This window comes from Agelaius tricolor, unplaced genomic scaffold, assembly GCF_023055355.1.
Source record: "Agelaius tricolor isolate 1412-34295 unplaced genomic scaffold, bAgeTri1.0.p SCAF_22, whole genome shotgun sequence".
Lineage (NCBI taxonomy): Eukaryota > Metazoa > Chordata > Aves > Passeriformes > Icteridae > Agelaius > Agelaius tricolor.
The window spans coordinates 11,990,801-12,014,941 of record NW_027269282.1 but is presented as its reverse complement, the minus strand read 5'-3'; the positions used below and the strand labels follow the sequence as shown (position 1 = coordinate 12,014,941).

The 24,141-nt window shown below is 43.7% G+C and overlaps 1 protein-coding gene across 2 annotated transcripts in view; it reads right to left on the bottom strand.

Annotated features, from left to right (window-relative positions):
* Window positions 1-24,141, bottom strand: part of DOCK1 (dedicator of cytokinesis 1) — a 278,458-nt gene that overhangs the window by 229,685 nt on the left and 24,632 nt on the right. The window contains exons 3-16 of one of the 2 annotated variants that reach the window (XM_071446428.1): window positions 20,289-20,329; window positions 18,289-18,344; window positions 16,225-16,321; window positions 13,149-13,297; window positions 9,937-10,072; window positions 8,999-9,156; window positions 8,242-8,323; window positions 7,432-7,567; window positions 7,046-7,118; window positions 5,161-5,303; window positions 2,853-2,978; window positions 1,598-1,722; window positions 1,212-1,310; window positions 138-210 (exon numbers count right to left, since the gene is read on the bottom strand). In XM_071446428.1, coding sequence (XP_071302529.1) covers window positions 138-210; window positions 1,212-1,310; window positions 1,598-1,722; window positions 2,853-2,978; window positions 5,161-5,303; window positions 7,046-7,118; window positions 7,432-7,567; window positions 8,242-8,323; window positions 8,999-9,156; window positions 9,937-10,072; window positions 13,149-13,297; window positions 16,225-16,321; window positions 18,289-18,344; window positions 20,289-20,329 — 1,494 coding nt within the window. The remainder of the gene's footprint in view (window positions 1-137; window positions 211-1,211; window positions 1,311-1,597; window positions 1,723-2,852; window positions 2,979-5,160; window positions 5,304-7,045; window positions 7,119-7,431; window positions 7,568-8,241; window positions 8,324-8,998; window positions 9,157-9,936; window positions 10,073-13,148; window positions 13,298-16,224; window positions 16,322-18,288; window positions 18,345-20,288; window positions 20,330-24,141) is intronic. The other variant, XM_071446429.1, reaches the window with a different exon arrangement.

Sequence of the window (24,141 nt, the reverse complement as noted above, 5' to 3'; positions counted from 1 at the left end):
CTGAGATTTGGATCATTTGTCCTTGGTGCCCAGCTGGAGCAGGAATTGTTTTGTCTCCCTGCTCTGTGCACAGAGCTCAGCATGGGGAAAATAGAAAAGCTGAACCTGAGGCATCAAGCAGAGGCTGAGTTACTCACAGTCCTGGGAGGATCTGTGGCGGAAGGTGAACCTCAGGTGGCTGCGGTTCACGTCCTCGATGGGGATGGCAACCTGGCACCAGGGAGAGAACAAGGAAATGGTCAGGGCAGCACCTTCAGCCTCCCCCAACCCCATCCAGACATCTTCCAGCACTTCCAAATCCTCAGTGAGTGACAATCCCAGCAGCACATCCATCCTCTGCAGTCCTTTCTATCTATAGGCACTAATATCTAATTTTCACTCCAAGGCACCTTTGGATTGAAAATTCCAGAGCAGCTGCAAGGCCCTTGAGAGCACACAGCCCCTGCTCCCACTGCTGCAGAGACTGAATGGATGCCAGAAAGCCACCATCAACCTCCAAACGTGGCAGTGGAAAGGTTATTACCCAGCAAAATGAGCAGGCTTAAAGCACAACCCAAACAGTGATGAGTCCAACGCAAGGGGAGAGGAGGAAAGGGAAATGGTCAGGGCAGCACCTTCAGCCTCCCCCAGCCCCATCCAGACATCTTCCAAATGATCAGTGAGTGACAATCCCAGCAGCACATCCATCCTCTGCCATTCCAACAGCCCTCTTCTGTCTACAGACACAATAAGGCACCTTTGGAGTGAAAATTCTGGTGTGGGGAGCAGCTGCAAGGCCCTTGTGAGCACAGAGCCCCTGCTCACAGACAGACTGAATGGATTCCAGGTTTGCAATATCCACAAGTGGCAGTGGAAAGGTTATTACTCCAGCAAAATGAGCAGGCTTAGAGCACAACCAGCTCCCCAAACAGTGATGAGTCCAACACTATGGCAAACGTTTTTTAGCCTTAATATCCTGCTCTCCTCTAGGTCAGCTTCATGGAAAGACAGCAAACCATTCCTGAAGAGGTGCTGGAGTTCCCCCACACCAGTCATCCTGAGCAATGGCTGAAATAAAATTCAATATGCAATAAAAGTCAAAGCCTTTCTTGGCTGAGCTATTCCTTGCCCTGCTGAACACAGGCACTGCATTTTCCCACTTTTGTTTCCCACTGGAAGCTGTACTAATGGCACATTAACACCCAGAGAAGTTATTTTAACAGTCTAAATACCTTTACAGTCTCAAACCAGCGAGGCTGCTTTACTTGGTAATAGATCACTGACTTGTACTCTGAGATGGCTTCATCACCAGCACCAGGAAAAATAACACTCTGCAGAAACAAACAGAAGGGGAAGCTTTTATGTCACTTAAACTCCACTTTTTCAGTCAAATAAACAAAAAAATAAATCAGTGAAGTAGGTCAAAGTAAGAGACAATGCTCCTCATGAAACTGGTACCAAAATGCATGCATGGATAAGGCAAGATGTATTTAATGATGAGAAAAGTTTGGTTGAAAATAAAACCTGGGACCTTAAGCTGACAAATACAGCTGTTGAAAAGGCTTAACATGATATGTATCAAAATCAAAAAGCCCCCAGACATTAAATACTTTAATACCTCTAATCTCTTGCCATCTTCATCATAAACAGACACTGTGACTTCCACATTCTTTGCTGTGGTTTTACTGCCTTTGTCAAAATCTCCCTGCACCAAGGTGACATAGATGTCATTTCTAACATCTCCTACAAGGGAAAGCAAAGCACAAAATAACCCACAATTCTCACAAGAAACCCAAGGATTTGGGAAACCAAGGACACACAGAAACAATGGCAGAACATTTCAAACACCACATTTGCATTTATTTTATTTTTACACAACTTCTTTCAGTATTCACTTGAAAGGAGAAGTTTCAACACATTTATCCCATACAAAGGTATTTTGCAATTTGCAGTATTTTAACAGCCTACAAGAGGTCTCTAATTTGTTACAGCAGGAAGAGGTTTGATGGTTTTGCTGGCCTGGGGGTTGTATTTAGATTTATGGCTAAAAATGCTCCTCAGCTCCACCCCAGTTCAACTGAAATTTTGACAATGAGCTGGGGAAACAAGGGATTTCCAATAATTTTATGAGCCAGCACAGGATGCAAACAAGGTGTTGAGACACTCCCACTTGTAGAAGAGACTGTAAAACATCTGACAGACATCAGCCAGCAGCCACAGAGAGACCTGGAACTGGGATGGCTCTGGAAACATCTCATGGATCCCCCAGAGCCCACCAGTCTGCAAAGGACACTGCAGGTTCTGCTCTTGCTCGTGGCAGTTTTTATTTTGAGAAGCACCACGGTTTTGGGTTGGTTTTCATGGCTTTTGATTTGTTTGGTTTTTTGTAAACACCTGAACTGAACATGCACAGAATACATGTATTTTTAAAAAATGATGTGGCTCTCTTTCAAATGCATTATCCAGAGCTGGTACAAACCCTAAGAGAGCTGCTATCTCTAAATCAAGCCTGTGCCTCAAAAATCTGCTTTGGATTCAGCACAGGAGAGAAGTTTTACATATGCCCTTGCTATGGGGATAATACAAAGTGTGTACTTTGTGTACATTCTTTTTAACTGGGAAAAAAAGGGAGAATTTCCACTCTCACTGGGATTTCCTGTCTTCTTGATGGGGGTGGGAGCTTTATTTATTGATGCTGGTATTACCAAAGTATTTTACATTTATTTTTAATTAACTTTTGATGATTTTTTTTTTAATGCATACCATACCTTAAATTCATCTTTAATTATTTTTTCCTCCAAAACCTCCCATACATACAGAGATTTAAAGCAGGTTAAAATATAACAAAGCAGCATTAATTAAAAGTGCCTTACCAGGCATGATAATCTCAGGAAAGCCCATTTTCCGAGCCACTGCTGTTGACCTGTCCACTAAGTGTGGAAACTCTTTCCTAATCTGATGGATATCTCCTGGAAGAAGTTTCAAAGTCACCCACAGACCTGTTGTGTTAAAAAACACAGTTATGAAACTGCTGGGATTGGTTCTTGCTTCCTAAAGATTTCTTTCTAGAACTTGAAAAATGTAAAAACGTTAAAATAGTCAGGTAGATTAAGATAACTGGTCTTCCTTTAATAAAAAAAAATAGAAAATATTTTCAAACTCTCAACAGATCTCATCACTTCACACAAAAATATGAGTACAGCAGGCAGAATTATTTCTGGTTATGTTCCATGTTCTTTGTAATGAGATGTTTATCTTCCATGGGGAAAAAAGAGAAAGAGCAAGGATGATTTGCATGGAGAGACCCAAAGACTCCAAGCAAGCAACAGCAGCAGATCCACACCCCAAACTGATTGATCACCATCCCATAAAGCTGTTTTTACTGCTCTGAGCACACAAATCTACAGCATCAGCTCCACACAGCTGATATTTTTCTGCTCAGCAGCAGAAGAAGCCACTAAAAAGCTGCTGCTTGCCAACTAACATCAGGCACATTTGTTACAGGAAAAAGAAAGATGCCAAAGTGGAAAAAAAACCATCAAAATAAAAAAGAAACCCAACCCCAAAGAAGCCTCCACTTGGTGAAGTGGCTGCCAATCAAGTTTAAGCACAAAATAATCACAGCAGCAATTTGCAGAAGAAAATCCTAAAATTAAAAGCTATGAAAAACACCCCAAAAATATTCATCCACGAAATAAATTGTGGGTTACCCTGTTAGAGAATTAACTGTACATTCATTTTGTGTACACTTGGCAGCTTGTCTTTTCCATGGTATCTCTGTAAGAGTTTCTGGGCTGATTTGCTGCCAGGGATGGTTCTGACAGCTGCTACTTCACTGAGCTGCAACTGTACCTGCACTGACTGGCTAAGGAACAACTCCTAATCCTTCTTCTGTTTGCTTGGGCAACCTTTTTTAGGGAAATAATCTGGAATGAATCAAAGGCACTGAAATGTTTCCTCCCGTGGGATATACACTGGCCACAGGTGAAAACAAGGAGGGGAAGCAGATAAAACTTTTCCTCATTAGCTAAAGGAGAATTTAAAAATAAGGTTTATGTAAAATTTTGTTTGCTATTAATTAGTGCAAAAATCAGGGGAAAGTGTGTAGTTTTTCTAGGGTTTGACCAGATATGGAGTGATACAGATATTCACAGAGTGTTTGGTGGAAACTCTGTATGAATCAGCATAACTCCACATTAATCCAGAATTCCAGAAAATACTGAAGCCAGCGTTGGAATAACTGGGCACAGACACATCATGATCATGGGATCACACACAAAAATAAATCAACCCAGAGCAGTGGCCTGGAGAAGGTACTAGGGAAGGTTCCAGAGGGGTTGCCTGGCTCTGGCTCCCTCCTCACCTCCTGCCAGCTCAGGTCTCCTGGGGAAGGAGCAAAAATGTCCCAAGTGCAGCTGCAGAGAGCAAAAATATAGGAGAGGAAGAGAAGGGAGGGAATATCCCTTCTTTCAGCATGCAGAGGTAAAAATCCACAGCTCAAGGGCACAAGAGGTGAGTCCCTGAGTCATCACCTCCAGCAGAGGATCTGGCATGGGATAGGTGGGGTTGGAAGGGACCCCTGGAGATCATCCAGTCCTGAAAAGGGGAGCAGGTGACACAGAAACATGTTCAGGTGGGATGGGAATGTCTGCACAAAGGGGAACTCCACATCCTCCCTGGGCAGCTGTTCCAGAGCTCTGCCACCCTCCATGGGAAGAAGTTCTTCCTCATGGTGAGGTGGAACTTGTTGTGGTTTAGTTTATGGCCACTGCTCCTCATCCTGTCATGGGGAATCACTGAAAACAGCCTGGCCCCATCCCCTGACACCCTCTGGATGTATTGATATGGAATAATGAGACTCCCTCAGTCTCCTGTCCCCAGAGTTACCAGGCCCAGCTCCCTCAGTCTCTGCTCATCAGAGATGTTCAGACCCTGGATCATCTTGGTGGCCTCCCCCGGACCCTCTCCAGCAGAAACATAAACACATCCAAGAGCTGAACAATGCTACAACATGCAGAGTCCACACTGGGCAGGGGAAAAATTATGGAAAGGGGGAAGAGCAGGCTGAGCCCTGAGGAACGGGGAAAGAAGGAACAAAACCATACAAACAATTTCTGATCCCAAAATCAAAACCACCACGAGACGAAGCAAATCAAGGTGCACAGAAAGAGCAGTACCTACCCTGACCCTTGTGGTTGACTTCTTTAGCAGCAATCACTTTGTTTATAACAGTCTGCAGGAAATCATTCTCCCCTGCCACCCTGGGTGAAAAACGGGATGATATGTTCAGCTGCTTGTGTCGAATGGCGTCATCCAACGCTAGCCTGGAGGATGCACATGACGACCAACACCAGGAGACAAAGGGGCACAGAAAACCAGAAGTCACAGTGACAAGGGAACACAAAAGATCGTATCATAGTTGTGACAAAGAGTATTTATTAGTCAACGCAGGACAGAGGACAGGAAAGGTAACAAGAAAGACAGAGGGAGATCATTAATCAGAAGAACGCTGATCTACCACAGAGAGTCCAGCACACCTGTGAGGGCTCTGCTCCCTCAGGGAGCAGGGGGAGCTCTCCCACATGGGAGTCCCCAGTTACTCAGTGAAAACCCACACAGGCAGTTCTCTTTTCTACAAATACTGAAATATAGATATATTTATAGCAGATTGGCCCTGCAACACCTCCAGGGTCACCTCTGTCATTGCACAGGTGGAGTGCCTGAAGGAAAAGCTCCCATCAATCTCACAGGGAAAAGGAGGAGAAGAGCAGACAACCCAACTCAGTGAACAAATGAGAAGATGGGGACGATAAATAAACAGCAGCATTAGGTGGCACTGAAGTAAATCTTGCCAAGTGCTTTTGACAGCCATTGTGCTAGTGGCCAGTGAATGAATACAAACAAAGATATGAAAACAGAATTCATGTGGTACAACAGAAACAAAGCATGGGATGAGGAGAAAAATGTGCCTCATATACACAGCCCATATCTATGTTGGAAATAACACCACCAGCGTTCACCCTGAATTGGTTTCCACCTTATTCATGTCCTTTGGGATAGACTTTTTCAGGAGAATGTTCTCATTTATTACAGGGGAAAAAGAAAAATCACATTGTGCATCTTTTTGAAGCTCTGTGTATATGGAACAGAAAAAATGAATCAGTGCTAATGGAGCAGAAAACTGGATGTTCCATTAGCACCCCCTCTGAAAGGTTCATTTTCATTGCATACTTCCACACTGGCTAAAAAATAACTTTGCTGTTGTTTACCACACAATAAACATATCTTTCTCTTCCCCAAACCCCATTTTCCTTGAAAAATGGAATTGCACTTTGATTTTTGTCATTAACCTGTCAGGACCTGCACACTTTGCAGTCCTCTCACCAGCCCTACACCTTCAAACCACAAGGGCTTCCTGAATTGTGCCTATTTCTCAAAACAAAGTTAATTTATGATTTTATTATGTCAAGCTTTTTAAAAAAAATATTATTAAAAGCCCATCTGAATATCCATTAGTGTATTAATCAAGGAATTTAGCTCCCATAACTATGTTTTGCCTTTTGGAACAGATGGCAGTCCAACACATTCCATAATGGGAGAATTAAGCATCCATGTAAATTTATTATTTATTAATTTTTTATTTATTTACTTCATGTAAATTTATTTGCCTTATCCCTTCTACCTTTCCTCACTTCATGGAAGTAAAAACTTGGGATTTATGGATGTAACATGATCTCTCTTGATCTCAGGCAGAGCTAAACCAGCAGTGAACTTACTTTAAGCTCTTCACCTCCTATACATTGCCCCCCTGACATCTTGAAACAAAAAGAAAACAAGGCTGGAAAACTGGGAATGGATGTTTGAAACTCCAAAAACCCTAAAGTTTCTGGGGATATCACTGTTGCAGCTAATGGCAAATTATCAGGGAAGATATATTAACAATATTACTGAAGAGAAAATATCCCATGGAAATAAATCAGCTTAAAATATTAGCTTTTTTAAAAAATCAAAGTTCAAATCTTGGGTTTTTGACTCCTGCTTGTTCTTGCACCTGCTCCCTACTTACGGCTGGAAGGGGATGAAGTGCTGCTTGTCCTCATCATCAACCTTCCCATTAATGATGTCAGTAACATCCATCACTGCAAAGACAAACCAAGGGCACTGAATGAACTCAGCAGCGTGGGAAGAGGGAAAACCCTGGGGAATTGAAGCCACAGTGACTCAGAAGAGGGGGGGGAATTATCAACTGTGGAATTTCAGAGTTGTCTGTGGAATAACACGGAGCAAATGAGCTTTGGAATCTCAGCCACACAAACCCTGGTGTGTACAGGATACAGCAACCAGTCTGAGGGGATTTGAACAACTCTGAGTTTCTACAGCCCCACAGCAGCTCCACCACCCAATTTCCATGGAAGGACTGAAGAGGAGATGGAGAGAGGACCCCGGAGGTACCTGCCACCCCGAAGGGTCTGCGCAGCCCCGACGTGAGCTTCCTGGTGTTGTTGTCCCGCAGCTCCATCCTGCCCACACGCACGATCTGACACACAAAACTGATCTTCTCCCTCTTCAGGTCCTTGCTGCCCAGGTCCTACCAACAGGAGTGACATCAGGCTGCTTTCTCATAGCTGAATTTCAAGTTCCATTTCAGCAGGCAGAGGCTTTGCTGCTCAGAATTTGCCTTTGCTGTGCAAGCCTCTAACAAAAAGCGCTCTCAGAGCTGAGCAGATTTTGTAACAGTACTTCAACATCTTACTGGAGTTCTGTGCAAATTGATTCCTTAGGAGGTCAAACCATTTCTACTAAGTCAAAAGTTCAAAAATTCACTTTGGTTTTTCCCAGGTGTTGAGAACACTTAGCAGCCACTTAGGAGAAATGTCTCCTGCAAGCCTCCAGCAGCACAGAATCATGGAATGGTTTGGGTTGGAAGGGATCTTCAAAACCATCTTGTTCTCATCCCAGCAACAGGCAGCGACTGTCCCAGGCTGCTCCACTGTCCCTTCCACTGTCCCAGGCTGCTCCAACCTGGCCTTGGACACCTGCAGGGATCCAGGGGCAGCCACAGCTGCTCTGGGCACTTGGTGCCAGGGGCTGCCCACCGTCCAAGGGAAGAATTCCTTCCCAACATCCCACCTAACCCTGCCTTCTGGCAGGAGCAGCCACTCCCCCTTGTCCTAGAGCCCCTCCCCAGCTCTGCTTGCCCCTGCAGAGGTGCCCCAGGCTGGTCCCACCCAGCTCACCCAGCCCTGGGCAGGGCACACTCACGGTGAACACGGCCCGCAGGTTGTGCAGCCTGTCAATGTCCTTGGGGAGGCCACAGCTCGACCACCTCACCAGGTAGTTCTCACTGAAAAGAACAACGTTTTGAAGACTTTTTGTTTAAATCATAGAGCAACAGAACCACAGAATGCTTTGGGCTGGAAGGGATCATGAAGAACATCTCGTTCCACCCCCTGCCATGGCCAGGACACCTTCCACTGTCCCAGAGTGCTCCAAGCCCTGTCCAACCTGGCCTTGGACACTGCCAGGGATTGGGAATTCCCAACCTCTCTGGGAAACTCATGCCAGTGCCTCACTACCCTCCCAGGAAAGGATTTCTTCCTAATATCCCATCTAAATCCACCCTCTTTCAGCTTAAAGCCATTCCCCCATACCCTATCACTGAATGCCCTTTAACTTAAGCAGATAAAATCAACTTCAGAATTCACAGGAGACTTTTCAACCCAATTTCCTTATCCTAAGGAAACAAATATTGAGCAGGGAGCTGGCATTTCCCTTAGTGCACACAATTTTTATAAAGAAAGCAGCTCCTCAGCAACCAAGTGTGGGAATTCTGCAGCTCAGCAAGGGCACAGCCCTTGCAGGTGTGTTCAACTCTCAATTTCCACAAGCACAGCAAGACCCTGAAACGTGTCCCAAGCGAAGGGACCTGCCTCTGCTCTCCACAGAAATCTGACTTTGCTAAGCCCCAGAAGTCCCTCAGTACCATCCCTGAGTGAGCACAGATAAAAATGGCCCTGACCTGATGAATTTGGATTCCAGGGGGTCGTACAGAGACATCAGGACTTCAGCATCTTCTCCTATTTTACACACGACGTTTTTTAAATTTACAAATAAAGCAAATGAAGGAGTGGCAGCAAACTTGGCTTGTCTGTTGATATCAATATTCTGCTTCTGAGACTGCAATTGAAGAACAAAATAAAGTTTAACTTAGCCCAACAGACATCTAACTGCTATAAAACTTTCCTAAAACCTTCCAGAAAGAAGAGGAGGTTTCTGTTGAGTGCCTGCTCCTGTGATCTTTTTTCTGTTAAGTTTTATGACAGACAGATTTTCTGGATCTGTCTTGAAGTGCTGCACCATAAGGAAAAAGTTAAAATAAAAAAAAGAAGAGAAAAAGGAAGAAAAGATGTCTTCACTCATTAAGGAAAGAGAAACAAATGGAGAAGAAACAGAGCCTCAAACATACCTGAAAAAAATCCAGCAACACACAATAAAAAGAAACAGAAAAGTTCTTCCTTTTAAAAATAAGGATTTTGAACTGCAAAGATGCTGACAATTCAAGACTGAGAAGGGCTTTAAATTTGCCCCTTTTATTTCAACAACAAGATTTTAGGACTGGCATAAAGAAACCACACAAGAATGAGGATTTTAGTCTTAGTGATTCTCAAATAGAAACTCTGATGACAACCTAACTTACAAACCTCTCACATGCACATCTGATATTAACCTACAAATGCAGCTGATTTATTCACACAGGTCTGAACCATAAATTCTACTAAAGCCTTTAAAGGATGAAAAAAAAAAAACCCAGCCTAAGACAAAACTTCTTACAAAATTTTTAAGCCTGATAATTCTTCATAAACACATCAAATCCCTCATTACCAATGCTAAAAATAACAGTCATCCAATTAGTTTACAGCCCTGTGTTTCCCAGGGAAAAGTCACAGAGTCTCTCACTTTTTCCTCCTGCAGCCTCTCCTCCACTTGCTTGGAAGCTATTTCATGTGCTCTGAAAAGGCTGATGGTGCTGGTCTGCTCTGGGTCCAAAATGTTGCCATCTTCATCTCTAACCACCAGATCTAAATCCAGAATTCTAAATAAGACAGAAAACATGTTTGTGAATTAACAGTGCTGAAAGGAATGCCTAAAAAGCACCTGCCAAATGTTCAACTTGCACACCTGACACGTGATGGGAAAGAAATTACCTGAGACGTGATAATGCAATTTAACACGTCAGCAACCTGGGGATCCAAGTCACTTATTCCTTCAGCACAGGGAGAGGGGATGGAAATGAAACAGCACAACAGCTGGGGAAGCAGCTTCTTAAACAAATAAATTTGCCACAGACTTGGTCTCCTCCTCTGATTTATCCAACAGCCTGAACAACCAAGTCCCAGCACACACAGCTCATGTCTCCCACTCCCAATTCATGTTTTACCCACACCCCACAAGATGAGGCACAAGTTGTTTCCTGTTTTAAAGCAGAAGCCAGATCTCTGTCAGCAGGGTGTTAACATCCATAATTACCTTCTGCAGAGAGGAAGCTTTCTGCCACAATCAAATCCAGGCTCAGGAAAAACCTTCCACTTTTCTCCACATTTTCCAGCAGTACCAAGGGTTACAAAACCAGGTCCCTTCTCTAAGACTGCCCTTGTCAATGACCTTACCCCAATAAATGTGTCCCTATTTCCTTTTAACTCCATGGTCAGCTCTCCCAGTGGAGCTGCTCTAACTTTAGAGCTGAAATATGTTTGATCAATGAGCTTAAATCAAATTTTCTGTGCCTGATAAGTCACACAGGGGTTCATGATTTATCTGAAAGTAAATTCCATTTGGGCACAACCTGCAAGGACTTGCAAACAGGAGCTGTGGCACACAGAGATATCTCCATGGACTTGGAGGATTCCTCCTCACCCCTGGAAGTGTTAACCCTTGAGTGGGGTCAACACCCAAGCTCCTCCAATTAACAGCACTGCATTAATTGCAGGGGAGACAAAGATCACTCAAGCTGCAGGGTGGAGGCAGCAGATTTTTAAGCTCTGCTCTGGAGCTGGACCCAGACATCATAAAACTCCCCAGCACCTCCAGAACATCTCACTCCCAGATGAATTTTCTGGTGAGAAAATGGTTTCATCATTGAAAGCAAACAGAAAAGCAGCCAAAGTTGTTTTCTTCCTCCCTACTACTGTTCCCTGGACAGCAGCCACAGCAGGAGAAACACCCACAGAGCACTGGAACTGTCAGAGCCCTTCCATGGGAGAAGCTGCCTGGGCCAGGGGAAAAGCTCAGAAATTCAGGCAAAGTCTCATAACCCAGACTACAACACACCAATGTTTGCACAGGCTGTCAAAGGAGTCGAAGCAAACCCTCCTTTGATTCAATTCCTTTGTTTTAGCCTTTAACTTGCAAATGATGCTTGGGAAAAAAAAAAAAAAATCTGATTTTTTTCCCTAAGTGTCCCAGTTACAGATATTTGCAGTTGAAAAAAAAAAAAAGGCATTTTCACAACAAAATTACCTGACCCAATTTCAGAAAGGTATTAAAAATACAGATTCCTAAGGCCATTTTTGCTTCCTCAGTTATTCTGACAATATGCTGCAAAACTCCTGTCTGTATTTACAGAAGGGAAAAAAACTTATTTACAAATAAGTGTTTCACAAGTCAGGAAAGGTCAGGACATGATTAGGACAGAAAACATTTAGAATTATTTGAGCTGGGACCTCAAAGGTGACCCAGTATTTATAAAGCAGATAATGAATTCATTCTGTCTGGTTCCTAAGATCCCCATTCATGCTGCTTTTAGGCACAAGTGAAGGGTTTAGGGTTTTATTAGGAACATATGCTATCTTTCAGTGGTGAGCATTTACTCAGAAGTTCACATTCACCTCCCTCCTGCACTCCCCAGAGAACCTTCTGATCACTTAATTAGTCCATCAGAACATTACAAATACAAAGCACAGCACAAGATGTTCCACTGGATTTGAAGGCTGAGCATCTGGAGGTTATTCAGAGCAACTTTTACCAACTCCTTGGGCAGATGGTGGAACCAGTAGCCAAACAAATAATCCCAGTAACATCTGGGTAATTGTCTGCAGAGGTACCACTGTCCATACCTCAGATTACAAATGATAATTACTGACTGAATGCAGTTACTGATTACTTTTTAATTTCTTTTTTTAATCGCAGCTTTTGCTGATAAAGTGCACGAGCAGAAATACTGCAAGTTCGGCAGTTCTTAATGAATTAAACAAAAATAAATGAAATATGGTGAGAGATTTGCATCACAAAGCATAGAAAGACTGAAAGGGTTGGTGCAAACTTTGTCACTCCCCAGGTGTGCAGGACAACACAATCCCACACAATGGGCAGGACTGAAGGGAGCACTACAACATGTTTTGTCTCTCAGTATTCAAAACACTGCTTCCAGTGATGAGGAGTATGATTTGATTTCTTTTTTTTTGATCAAAATTCAAAATCATAATTGTACAGACAAGTTATAATCTAAAACTTGTATTTACAGAAATCATCTTTAAACCCAGCCTACCATCTGGGGAGAGAATACATCTGAATCACTGAAATATCCAACACATGCAACCTGCACTGCTTTTTGGGGCAATATTTCCTTCCCAACTTCCACTCTCTTGTGCTAAATAGCCCCTTTCTTTTATGAACCCTCCCTGCTCATCTCGTGCCACCAGCTGGATGCTGTGGAAGGAGAGGAACCAAGAGCTAAATGGTGCTTCTGAGCCAAATCCTTCAACATCACATTACAGCTGAGTGACTCGAGGGCACAGGCAGCTGGTGGTGCTCAGAGGGTGACAACTGTTTGTGCCACAGAAGCAAGTGGAGTTTAAAATTCTATTTTCAAGGCAAGCAATACTTGCACTTTTGAATTGGCCTTAAAAAAATTACAGCTTCATACCACTGTCAAATTGATGATACCATCAAGAGAGAGAGATGGATTCCACTTTACATATTACACTTTAAAGATGCTGCCTCAACTTCAATCTTTATCTTGCTGTAACAGAAGTGTGAATACACAAATATTTCATCTACAGCTCTAGGGGAAAAAAAAAAAGAATCCTCCATGAACTCACTGACAGCTGATGTGTCTTACACAGGGTGATCTGGATTCAGGCAGAAAAACTTGGGAAATGCTGTTCACAAACCTGTTGCCATAATCAATTTTGGCAGTCACTTTCTTTTTCAGCTCCTTGAGCTCGTCTTGGGGCAGGGTCCCAGAGAGGATTTGGGATCTCCACTCGATCAGGTCGTAAATCATGTGCCGGACACTGCGGAACATTTCCCTGTTGTCCTGCTGTTGTGGGGGGAAAAATGGGGGAGAAATCAGGTTTGAAAGCTTGGGAGCACACAGGATAAACTGCAATTATCAATAGGAATTCAAAGGGTAAGTCTACAGCAGCTCTGGAACAGGAGCCTAACTCCCTACAGCACAGAACACTGAATATTCCGAGTGCTGCACTCAGCTTTAAGGAGCTGAATAGGTGTAAATGCTTGGGTTTACGTTATCTTAAAACTTGGGTCATGCTGTTTTCAGGCATCCAAGGGGAAAATGTCCTTTTATTGATTCCCAGGGTAGCTTTGTTCAGTGACCCTCTGCACTAAGCAGAACAGGAATTAAAATGGTGCATTTTAACAGCAAGAGGCTCAAGTTCTGCAACAGATGGGAGAATCCTTTCTCTCCCTGCTTAAACCTCCACAACAACACTTGAAAATCCCTCACTGGCCACATCAGTGCCATACAAGTCCACAGGTAACTTTTAAAGGACAGTGAAACACCAGGAAAGACCTAAACTTGATAGGAAGTTAAATAACTCAAGTGTTTATAAAGCCTGGAACTGTGGATATTAAATACTGCCAGCAGCATATACAAACTTTCCTTGGCAACACTCAGCTAAGCTAGGAATAATTAAATAATTACAATAAAATTCTCCACTTAAAAAAAAAAGCAACAAGGAAAAAACTGCAGAAGATGCAGGAAAAGAACATAATGACTCCAAGACTCTGGAAAAAGGATATCTAACTGTGAAACTTAAAGACTTCAGTCTGTTCAGATTACCCAAAGCTGGCTTGATTATAGTGGGAGAACCTTCACAGAGAGAAAATACCCATTATTAAAAGCTCTTTAATGCAGCAGAGAAAGACACAACAGGCACATATGGCTGGGAGCTAAATACAGACAAACCCAAATGGGGGAGAGGTTCCTGATTTTTGAGGCTGCAGGGAATCATAAACCAGAGAGATGGGAAACATTCCACATCCCCTGCTCTCTGCAAACAAAAACTGAACATCCATTCAAGATTCAAACACAAATTACAAACTGAATCAAGGCATGAATGTGGCCATTTAATGGGTTTTGATATGCAAGACAGGGACAGCATGGAGTATCTCTCAAGCCTGAAGATTGAAAACCAATCTTCAGGTATCCGAGTTATCTCCAGTAAACCAAACCTCCCCGACTGCAAAGAATTGAAGTATTATTTAACATGGAATCATAGAAAGGAATGGTTTTGGAGGGACTTTAAAGCCCAGCCAGTCCCACCCACAAATTCCACTGTCCCAGGCTGCTCCAAGCCCCAATCCCAATTCCCACCCTGGCAGTGCCCAAGGCCAGGTTGGACACTGGGGCTTGGAGCACCCTGGGATGGTGGAAGGTGTCCCTGCCCATGGCACAGGGTGGCACTGGGTGGGATTTAAGGTCCCTCAAAACCCAAACCATGCTGGGATTCCACAGCAGTGGAACCAAGGGCAAAGCTGGTCCCGGTGCCCTCCTGAGCTTCTGTTCCTCCTCCTTTATTTCTGCTTTTATTTCTACTCCTTCCCTGCTCCTCACCTCACAAACCCCCTGCTATTCCAACTCCTTAAAGCTCTCTGTTTAACACATAATCTGCTTCTTTTCATAGAAGATATTATCCTTCATCTTCTATATTGCCACACTACATCACTTCCATTACACTCTTACTCCTAATCTTTATTTTCATGGGTGTGATTAAAAGCCACATTAGTCAGCACAAACGTCTTCATTACACTCCGTGTCTTCATTACACAGCTTGCACTTTTATGATACAAGATTTCAAACATATTTATGGGAAACAGAGACTGCATTAAAGCCTGCTTTAAATAAAGGAATTTCATGTTCCCATTATCTTGTTACAGTGACCTTGCACAATGAGAGCATCACAAGAGTGGGCCAGGTCCCTTAAATCCCACAGCAGGCCTTGCTTCACATCTGAACTGCACTTTTAAATAGAAATTTGAACTCTTGATCTTATTTATGTGCACTTTCACCTCTGGTTTTGTATCTTCCCATCTGAGACACTATCAATAATTATCACTACAAATTTCTAAGAATATATTCTTATGTGGTTGAAATCTTAGCATATCAAAACAAACAAGTATGCAAATTAAAGTGTCAAAATTTGGGAAGAATCAACTTTTTGTAAAGGAATACTGAGAGGTTAAAAACCTACACTGATAATTTCACAAAGCTTTCAGTTTACACCCACAAATTCAACACTAAATACTCAATTATTTCAAAACAGAGACTGGCAGCCTTAAGAAACAGCCTGAACACTATTTCTTTAATAAAATTACAAGTTAAATTACTCCAAATCTGTATATACCTTAAAAAAAACCATATATATATTATATGTTATATATCTATTATATGTTATATATATATAACATATGTTATATTACAATATGTATTTATTATACTATGTGTATATAACATTTTGTATAAAACAAAATATGTATGCTATTTATCTATATGTTGTGTATATATGTTATGCGTATATATGTTTTATATATACCATATGTCATTTCTATGTTTATATATATGTTCTATGTTTTATATATATATAACATAATAGAACCTACACAAAAAGGGATTGTAAGTGCTCAACAAACTATTGCTGGATCAAGGTAACACTCAAAAAAAACCCTGATTCTGCACAAGAAAATAGAGAGATTTGAGCAAACAGGCAGGAGGTTTGTACTTTAACAAGCACAAAAAACTCCTGAGATTTGTGCTTTAGCAGAGATGATGCTACATGGATTTTCAGCACTGAAAGTAGCCTTTAGAAACAACCACAACAGAAGGGAAAAATTCATTAATAATTCCTTCACAAATAGCAGCTCCTTCTCATTTCTCCTGTACCTTCCCCAGCACCGCTTTTCCCACCAAACCCTCCCGGTGTGAATGTTTTCCTGAGCTTGGCTCACCACATAGAGCTGCCTCCAGATGATGGACCATTCCCTCAGCGTGGTGGTGACCTCCTGGATCAGGGGCAGCTCGTTGGGGATCACAGTCTCGTGTTGGCTGAAGAGTTAAAAAAACAAACAAGGCTGAATCAAGCAGCAGCTTCAGTGGGAATGAAGAATCACAGAATTGTTAAGGTTTGAAAGGAGCTTTAAGGGCATTGAGCACCACCGTGGTCACCACTAAGCCAGGTCCCCAGTGCCACACTCACACAATTTCTCAGCAATTGCAGGAATGGCAACACCACCACTGCACAGAGCAAGCTCTTCTATGGAAATTTTTCTGGTGGTATTTAATCTAAATCACCTGATCTAGAATAATTCCTGAGGAAGAACTGTTCATTTCCAAAGGGAATGGAGTAGAAGTGGGTTGGAATTGGCATCACTTGTTTTAAATTTATAAACAAAAATAAGATGTTATCAGATACTGAAGCACACCAGTAAAACCACACCAATAAAAGGTATTTGGATGTGCTCAGATTATGGAATCATGGAATGGTTTAGGTTGGAAGGATCAAAGATGATCCTGAACTGATGCCCTGTGCAGGCTGCCCTGGAGCAGAGGCTGGGCAGAGCTAAAGGATAAAGCAGGGATTTATTCAAAGCATCTCCTCCATGGATCCACCCTGGGCAGCACCAGAGCCCAGCCAGGGCTGCACCCAAGATGAACCAAAATGGCCCCAAAATGCACGGCCGGGCACGGGCTCTGTCCCTGGGATCAGTTCTGCTCCATTTGCACCTTGCAGTTCATTGTCCCATTCCAGCTTTAGCCCCTGCAGTCCCACCCTGCTTGTTTTTCTCTCTCCAGCCCACGGGGTTTGTGCTCTGGGGCTGAGATTTGGATCATTTGTCCTTGGTGCCCAGCTGGAGCAGGAATTGTTTTGTCTCCCTGCTCTGTGCACAGAGCTCAGCATCCCCTGATGTGAGCCCAGACCCACCCACTAAAGCAGCACAGAATGGGAAAAATAGAAAAGCCAAACCTGAGGCATCATTCCCCCCAGCCATGGCAGGGACACCTCCCACTGTCCCAGGTGCTCCAGCCCCAGTGTCCAGCCTGGCCTTGGGCACTGCCAGGGATGCAGGGGCAGCCCCAGCTGCTCTGGGCACCTGTGCCAGGGCTGCCCACCCTGCCAGGGAACAATTCCTAATTCCCAATATCCCATCCAGCCCTGCCCTCCCCTTCAGTTTAAGGCCATCCCCTCCCATCCTATCCCTCCACACCTTTGAGAATTTCTCCCACCCTCTCCTCATTTGTCCACTCCCAAGGAGATCAATGCACACCTCACTATAACATTCATTACTGACTGATTTATTTTACAAGAAACAACCAAGATAAAAACCAGCTGAGCCCAACCTGCAATGCCACCATACTGCTCTTTAATTGTTTTTTTTTTTTTTTTTCAAAATCTTGGTCTCACAACAAAAAATAAGGATTCAATTCCTTACCACAAAGTTTCTGTGTAATTTGTTTTAAAATGAGGTGCCATGAAGGTAAGAAACACCAGCTAGATCTTTGAATATTGCACAAGTAGGGTACTTAAAGGCAGTTTTGCAATCAGCAAGGAAGATGTCATTATGCAGCAATCTCATGATTAGTAGTTTGATCATTTACATATTTAACAGAGTATAAAAATAAATCAGGCACAAAGAAATAAAACATTTTAATCCTGTTTCAGTCCATTTCATACCTGGGTAATGATTTATTAATTTCACTCCACCTCCTTTTTCCTCTGGATTTGGTTGGGGTTTTTTTCCTGGTTTTTAACTAAACTTTTACACTCATGTTAGAGACTTCTACCTGCATGCCCAGCAAAGCTGATTTGATACATAAGGATCTGAAGAGCTGCTGAACAACAAATACAGCTCAAACCACTGCACACACCAGGGAATGGAACAGTAAAAATACAAAATAACTTCTCAGTGAGGCAGAAAACTACATGGAAACAAGGGTAAGTTACTTGGAAACGCATGGAAATGATGGGGATAAAACAGGAAAAAGGAGTTTTGTTCTTTTCAAAGCCAACTTACCCTTTGCCTTCAACGATTGCTTCCTTAAGATGGATATAGGATGCAGGGAATATGCCCTTGGAGAGGGAGGGAGAGGAAAAAAAATGTGTTATTTAACCAGCTGCACACAACAGATTGTGTTTATTACCTAAAATATGCCAAAACACTGCTGGGTGTGCAGAGCCATTCACATCCTCGAGCATCAGAAGAGTTGTGTTTGGGACTTTTTTAATATATATTCAATTTTTGCATTGCCTGCCCTTTCAAGATCTTACTGCAACCTTACAGTTTCTCTGAAAAAATATTCTAAATTCATCAAGATGCCAGAAATAATACTTTTAAAATAATCCAAGTCAAGCTGATAAAGCAAATTCCACCATCCACTCTTCAAGGTAGTTCAGTTTTCTGATTATCTGGGAATGCAATAATAGAAATTCTTGGGAAGCCACCAGGGGAAATGGAGCATAGGCATGTGAATTTTTACCCCAGTTTAAAAACATTTAAAAATCACTAAATGTAGCGGCAGCCAGACAAATGCAGCAACACGTGGAATTAATTTAAGGCAAGAAAAATATCTAATTGCTTCTCAGACTGTAAAAAGCACGTTCATGAAATATGGTTTGTGAGAAATTCAATGTGTTCACACACACCAAAAAAAAAAAGGCAAAGTACAAAAATAGAATAAAAGCCCAGGCCTGGTAAGAAAAGGGGTGGGATGAACCACCAAACTGTATTTTTAGACATGGAACAACTAAAAACACACCTCTGGAGGCACACATAGCATTTGCAGTGTTTCAGTGAAAAAAGCAGCAAACCCTGAAGTTTAACTTTGCTTAATTACTACTATGAAGTAAAAGGCTCAAAAAATAAAACATGATGCTACAACCAGTATTTGTGTGGTTTCCTCTCAGAAAAGCTGCTGTAAATGCAGCCCTTGGTGCACACTGAAATTCCAGTGCAGGAGGAGCCTCCTCCCCTCTCCAAAGGGAACAACTGAAAACTCCCAAGGTCAGGGAGCTGCATTTCTCCAGGAATTCAGTATTTAACAGAAGCAGTGTCAGCCTCTGAACAGACCAAGGAGAACATCAAGGTCTGAACTTTTGACTGAGGAAAGGTTTGGTGCAGCAGTTACTACACACACAAAAAAAAGATTATGCAGATCAAGAGTTAGTGACTGATTTACCTTTAAAGTGCAAAAACTGGGATCACAGAAATATAAAATAGCCTGGCTTGGAAGGGACCTTAAAGCTCCTCCAGTGCCACCCCTGCCATGGCAGGGACACCTCCCACTGTCCCAGGGGGCTCCAGCCTGGCCTTGGGCACTGCCAGGGATCCAGGGGCAGCCACAGCTGCTCTGGGGCTGCTGCTCCACTGAAGCTGGGGCTGCCCCTGCATCCCTGGCAGTGCCCAAGGGTGGACACTGGGGCTGGGGGCACCTGGGACAGTGGAAGGTGTCCCTGGATGGGATTTAAGGTCCTTTCCAGATCAAAACATTGAGCAATTCTAGGAATTCCATCCCAGCCCCTGCCCACCCTCCCAGGGAACAATTCCTGCCCCATATCCCATCCAAACCTCCCTTCCTCCAGCTTAAAGCCACTCCCCCTTGTCCTGTCCCTCCATCCCTTGTCCCAAACCTCTCTCCATCTTTCCTGCAGCTCTTTCAGGCACTGCAAGACCACAATGAGGTCACCCCAAAGTTTCCCTTCTCCAGGCTGAGCAATCCCAGCTCTCCCAGCAGAGCTACTCCATCCCTGGGACCATCCTGTGCCTGCTCTGGACTCTTTCCAGCAGCTCCACATCCTCCCTTTGGACCCCAGAGCTGGATATGCCACTCATCTTTGAGGCCTTGCTAAAATCAGTTTTTATTAACTTGAAACATTCCTACTGACCAGAGGCTGAGGACACAGAGCAGCAGGGAGCAGTGCACACCTGGGATCCAGCTCCATCCCACCCACACACCCAGTGCCAAAACCCACCCTACTGCAAGAGAAAAATGAGAACCACATTCTGGCAACACTCACCTTCTTGGATTTCTTCCGTAGTGTATAACCCCTGTACCAACCTGGGAGAGAAACAAGGGGAAAAGGATTAAAAAGTTCATTTATGGCACCTCCCAGCTGCTCCTCCCCAGCTCAGCAGCACCCTGAGGGGGTTTCTGATCATGCTTCAGCCCTGCACATCCCACCTGAATTTCAATTTTCCACAGGTTTAATAAATATCCTGGATAAAACAAGTCATCCTGGAAGGAGCAAAATCAGGAGTGATAATGGAGAGAAGTACATGACAGAGATGGTTGTTCCCATGATGTGTTTAACTGCTGCATTTAATTTCAATTACTAATTCACCAATACAAACAAAACCAACTTAAGAGCATTAACTCATTACTGATAAGCTACTTCCATTTCAAAACCCACTTAAATTCCACAAATCCAAGCCTTCAGCTGTTAGCCACCTCACCAGGAAACAGGAATACTTGGGAATTCAGGGGTCACATATCAAAATACTGAAGCAAGGAGTCCTTTTGGAGAAGTGAGCCTGGATGCAGCATCCACCCCCCCTCCAGCCTGGCAAAGAAGGGTTTGTACAGCACAGCATCCCTATGAGGGGAGGATGGGGAGATCACAAAGCAGATGTGGAATAAAAACTGCAGTCCCAGTCCTGAGAGCAGGGAGAAACTTCCATGGAACCAACACATGCTGATAAATTCATTATGCACAACGTGGAGCCAGAAATCCAAATGAAAGGCAGAAGCACAGGGGATTTTTCAGTCTGCTCTCCTGCAGCACAAGCCCGAGGGATTCATCATCTCCTCCCTGCAGCACTCGGGGCTGGGTTAGCGCCACCTCAAAAATCTCCAATTTGTAACCACCACACTTCACCTCCCAACAGAGGCTGCCACAGCCTCACATCCCACACTCCCACTGCTGCTTCCCAAGGAACACCAAACTACTGCTACTGCTGAAACCAGCACTCCCAGCCATGGCCAGGTGCAAAGGAGCCAAAGCATTTCTGCCTGTGTTCCCCTCCACTGCCTGAAACCCGTGCACACACTCCAATCCTAATAAAAAACTGAATTCCCACAGTTTCAGATGAATAAAGCAACATTTTGAAGTCCTGGAGTTTAAACTGCTGAACAACAGAACTGTGATCAGATGCACTGCACAAACTGGAGAACAAACAATCATTATTTCTTCTCTCCTGGGCTGCCTCAGGACATCCTGTGCAATAAAAGCCCTGTGGCACAGACAGCTCCCCATGGATGAACCTCTCCTTCCTGGAGTTTTGCAGCCAGAGCTGCCATCATCATGGAGAAGAGAGCAGCCCAAACCTGCCCTGCTGCTCCTGCAGAGCTGCTGCTGTGGCCAGGCAGGTCCCACCAGGCTCCTGCAGGTGCTGGTGCCCACCTGGAGCTGTGCAGGGAGCCCAGGGTGCCCATGCAGCTCCCACTGGTGCAGCTGGGGACACTGGGGCTGCCCAAGAAGGAGCTCCTATGGGAGCTGGGTCACTTGAAGGGTGAGGCCATCTCTAAACAACTTCCCAAAAACATGGGAGAGCTGGGGGGGCTCACCTGGAGAGGAGAAGCCTCCAGGGAGAGCTCAGAGCTCACCATGGATGTGAGAATGAGCCCTTCCAACTCCTTACCTCTCTTTGCAGAGACCCCAACTGAGCAAGGGTTTCCCATGAGTTTTTCTGGGCAATGCAGATTCAGAGAGGAAAAAACCCCAAAAAACAAACTTCTACCACTTCAAAGCCTTCAGAGCCTTCCAGGCCTAAAGGGGCTCCAGGAGAGCTGCAGAGGGACTGGGGACAAGGGATGGAGGAACAGGACACAGGGAATGGCTCCCACTGCCAGAGGGCAGGGATGGATGGGAGATTGGGAATTGGGAATTGTTCCCTGTGAGAGCGGTGAAGAGCTGGGATGGAATTCCCAGAGCAGCTGGGGCTGCCCCTGGATCCCTGGCAGTGCCCAAGGCCAGGCTGGACACTGGGGCTGGGAGCACCTGGGACAGTGGGAGGTGTCCCTGCCATGGCTGGGGTGGCACTGGGTGGGATTTAAGGTCCTTTCCAGCAAAAACCATTGGGGGATTTCAGGAATTCCTTCCCTGGGAAGGAGGTGATGCCCTGGCACAGGCTGTGCACTCCTCATCCCTGGACCAGACCAGACCTTGCCCTCGAGAAATCTGGGACCAAACAGCTGGAGATGTGCAGCCAAGGAAATGCTCAACTAAGAAGACACCAATGAAATATTTCTGTCTGTCAAAGCTGCAAAAGACACTCAAGAATCTGCTGTGGTTACCCTCAAACAATGCATCCATTTTAACAGTTCCACTGCATTCACAAACAAACTAACAAAAAATCCTGCAACAAAAACGAAATTTTCCCATAATATCGAGAATAACTTTTGTGAAAATCCCTATTTGGGAAGCCAAACTCCCTTCTCACTAGAGCAGCACTAGAAATTAATTGATGCTCCAACAGTTAATCTTGGTCTTGAGGTTGATTTTCTGTTACATTTCCCAGCAATTCCCCTTAATCAGCCACATTTATTGATCATATGGTTCCATTTGCACATTCCATCAAATAATGTCAAGAAACAAAATTAAAACAATAAAGATGTGGAAAGTATTAATCCAGAATGTGGCAAATACTTGGGTTTTAGGGTACCTGCTACAAAAGGCAATCACCTCTCCTGCAGAGCAGGATATTTGGGAATTCCTGTGGCTTTCCTGTTTGGCTTTTCCTCTAAGAATCAGATTAGAAGGACAGAGAAAGTTTTCTAACTGAAAAATAAATTAAAACAATTCCTAAAAGAAAAAAAAATTAATTTTATTTTCAATATTAATTAGTCTAGAAAGTAGCCTCATCTTTACTTTGGTTCTTGGAAGAACACAGATTTAGTATTTAATAATGAAATGTGTGCATTCATTTCCAATTTCCTCAGTCCCATAAAAACAGGGGATGTCTTCCCTAAGACTCAAACTTTACAGAACTTTACAGGATACAGACACTGAATTCTTTCTACACAATTTTTTTCATTTTAGAGGGAAAAAAATTCTACAATTAGAATTTTAAAATTCAAAAGTTTAATAATAAACAGATTCCAAAATAAGTTCTACTCATGGGCAAAAAAAGTAAATATTATTTTAAACACAGGGGAAAAGTTCAACTCAAATTAATTCCAGTACATGGTGGCAACAGATATCCTACATTTGTCCTAAAATCAGATCTTGCAGACCTGAGACTGAGTCCTTCCAGGGCCTCATCTCTCTTCTGCAGAGATCCCAACTGAGCAAGGATTTCCCATCAGTTTTTCTTGGCAATGCAGATTCAGAGGGGAAAGAACCAAAAAATGCACTTGTACCACTTCAAAGCCCACACAGACCAGTCTTCAAAACTACTCTCAGCTTAGGAAGTAGTGCAGAAAACTAATTTTAAATAGTACCAAATCTATTTTGGATTGGGAGGAGATGGATACTCAGGATGTGAGGAGCAGGATGTGGACTCCAGCAGGTATCCACAAAAAAGCCAACTGCTTTCCCCACAGGGAGAAGGGGTAGGAATGGCAAAATCCTCAGCAAAAAGGCTTTCCTGACTCTCCCAACAACTCTTCTGGGCCAGGATTATTTAATCAGAGGGTTTTCCTTTGGATGGGCCCATTCCCACCTCAGCCTGGCACACCCTGGGAATTTGTGGGCTACAAAACCTCCCAGGGGCACAATCCACAGCAATTCCACCCAGGGAAAGCAGGAGATCCAACCACTCAAATAATCCCCTGATCTTGGCAGCTCTGGGCACAAGACAAGAGTTACAGCATCACTCAGGTGTCTGTCTTAGCTTAGGTTGCTGTGGCTTGGTGATGGTTTTGCAGGAATA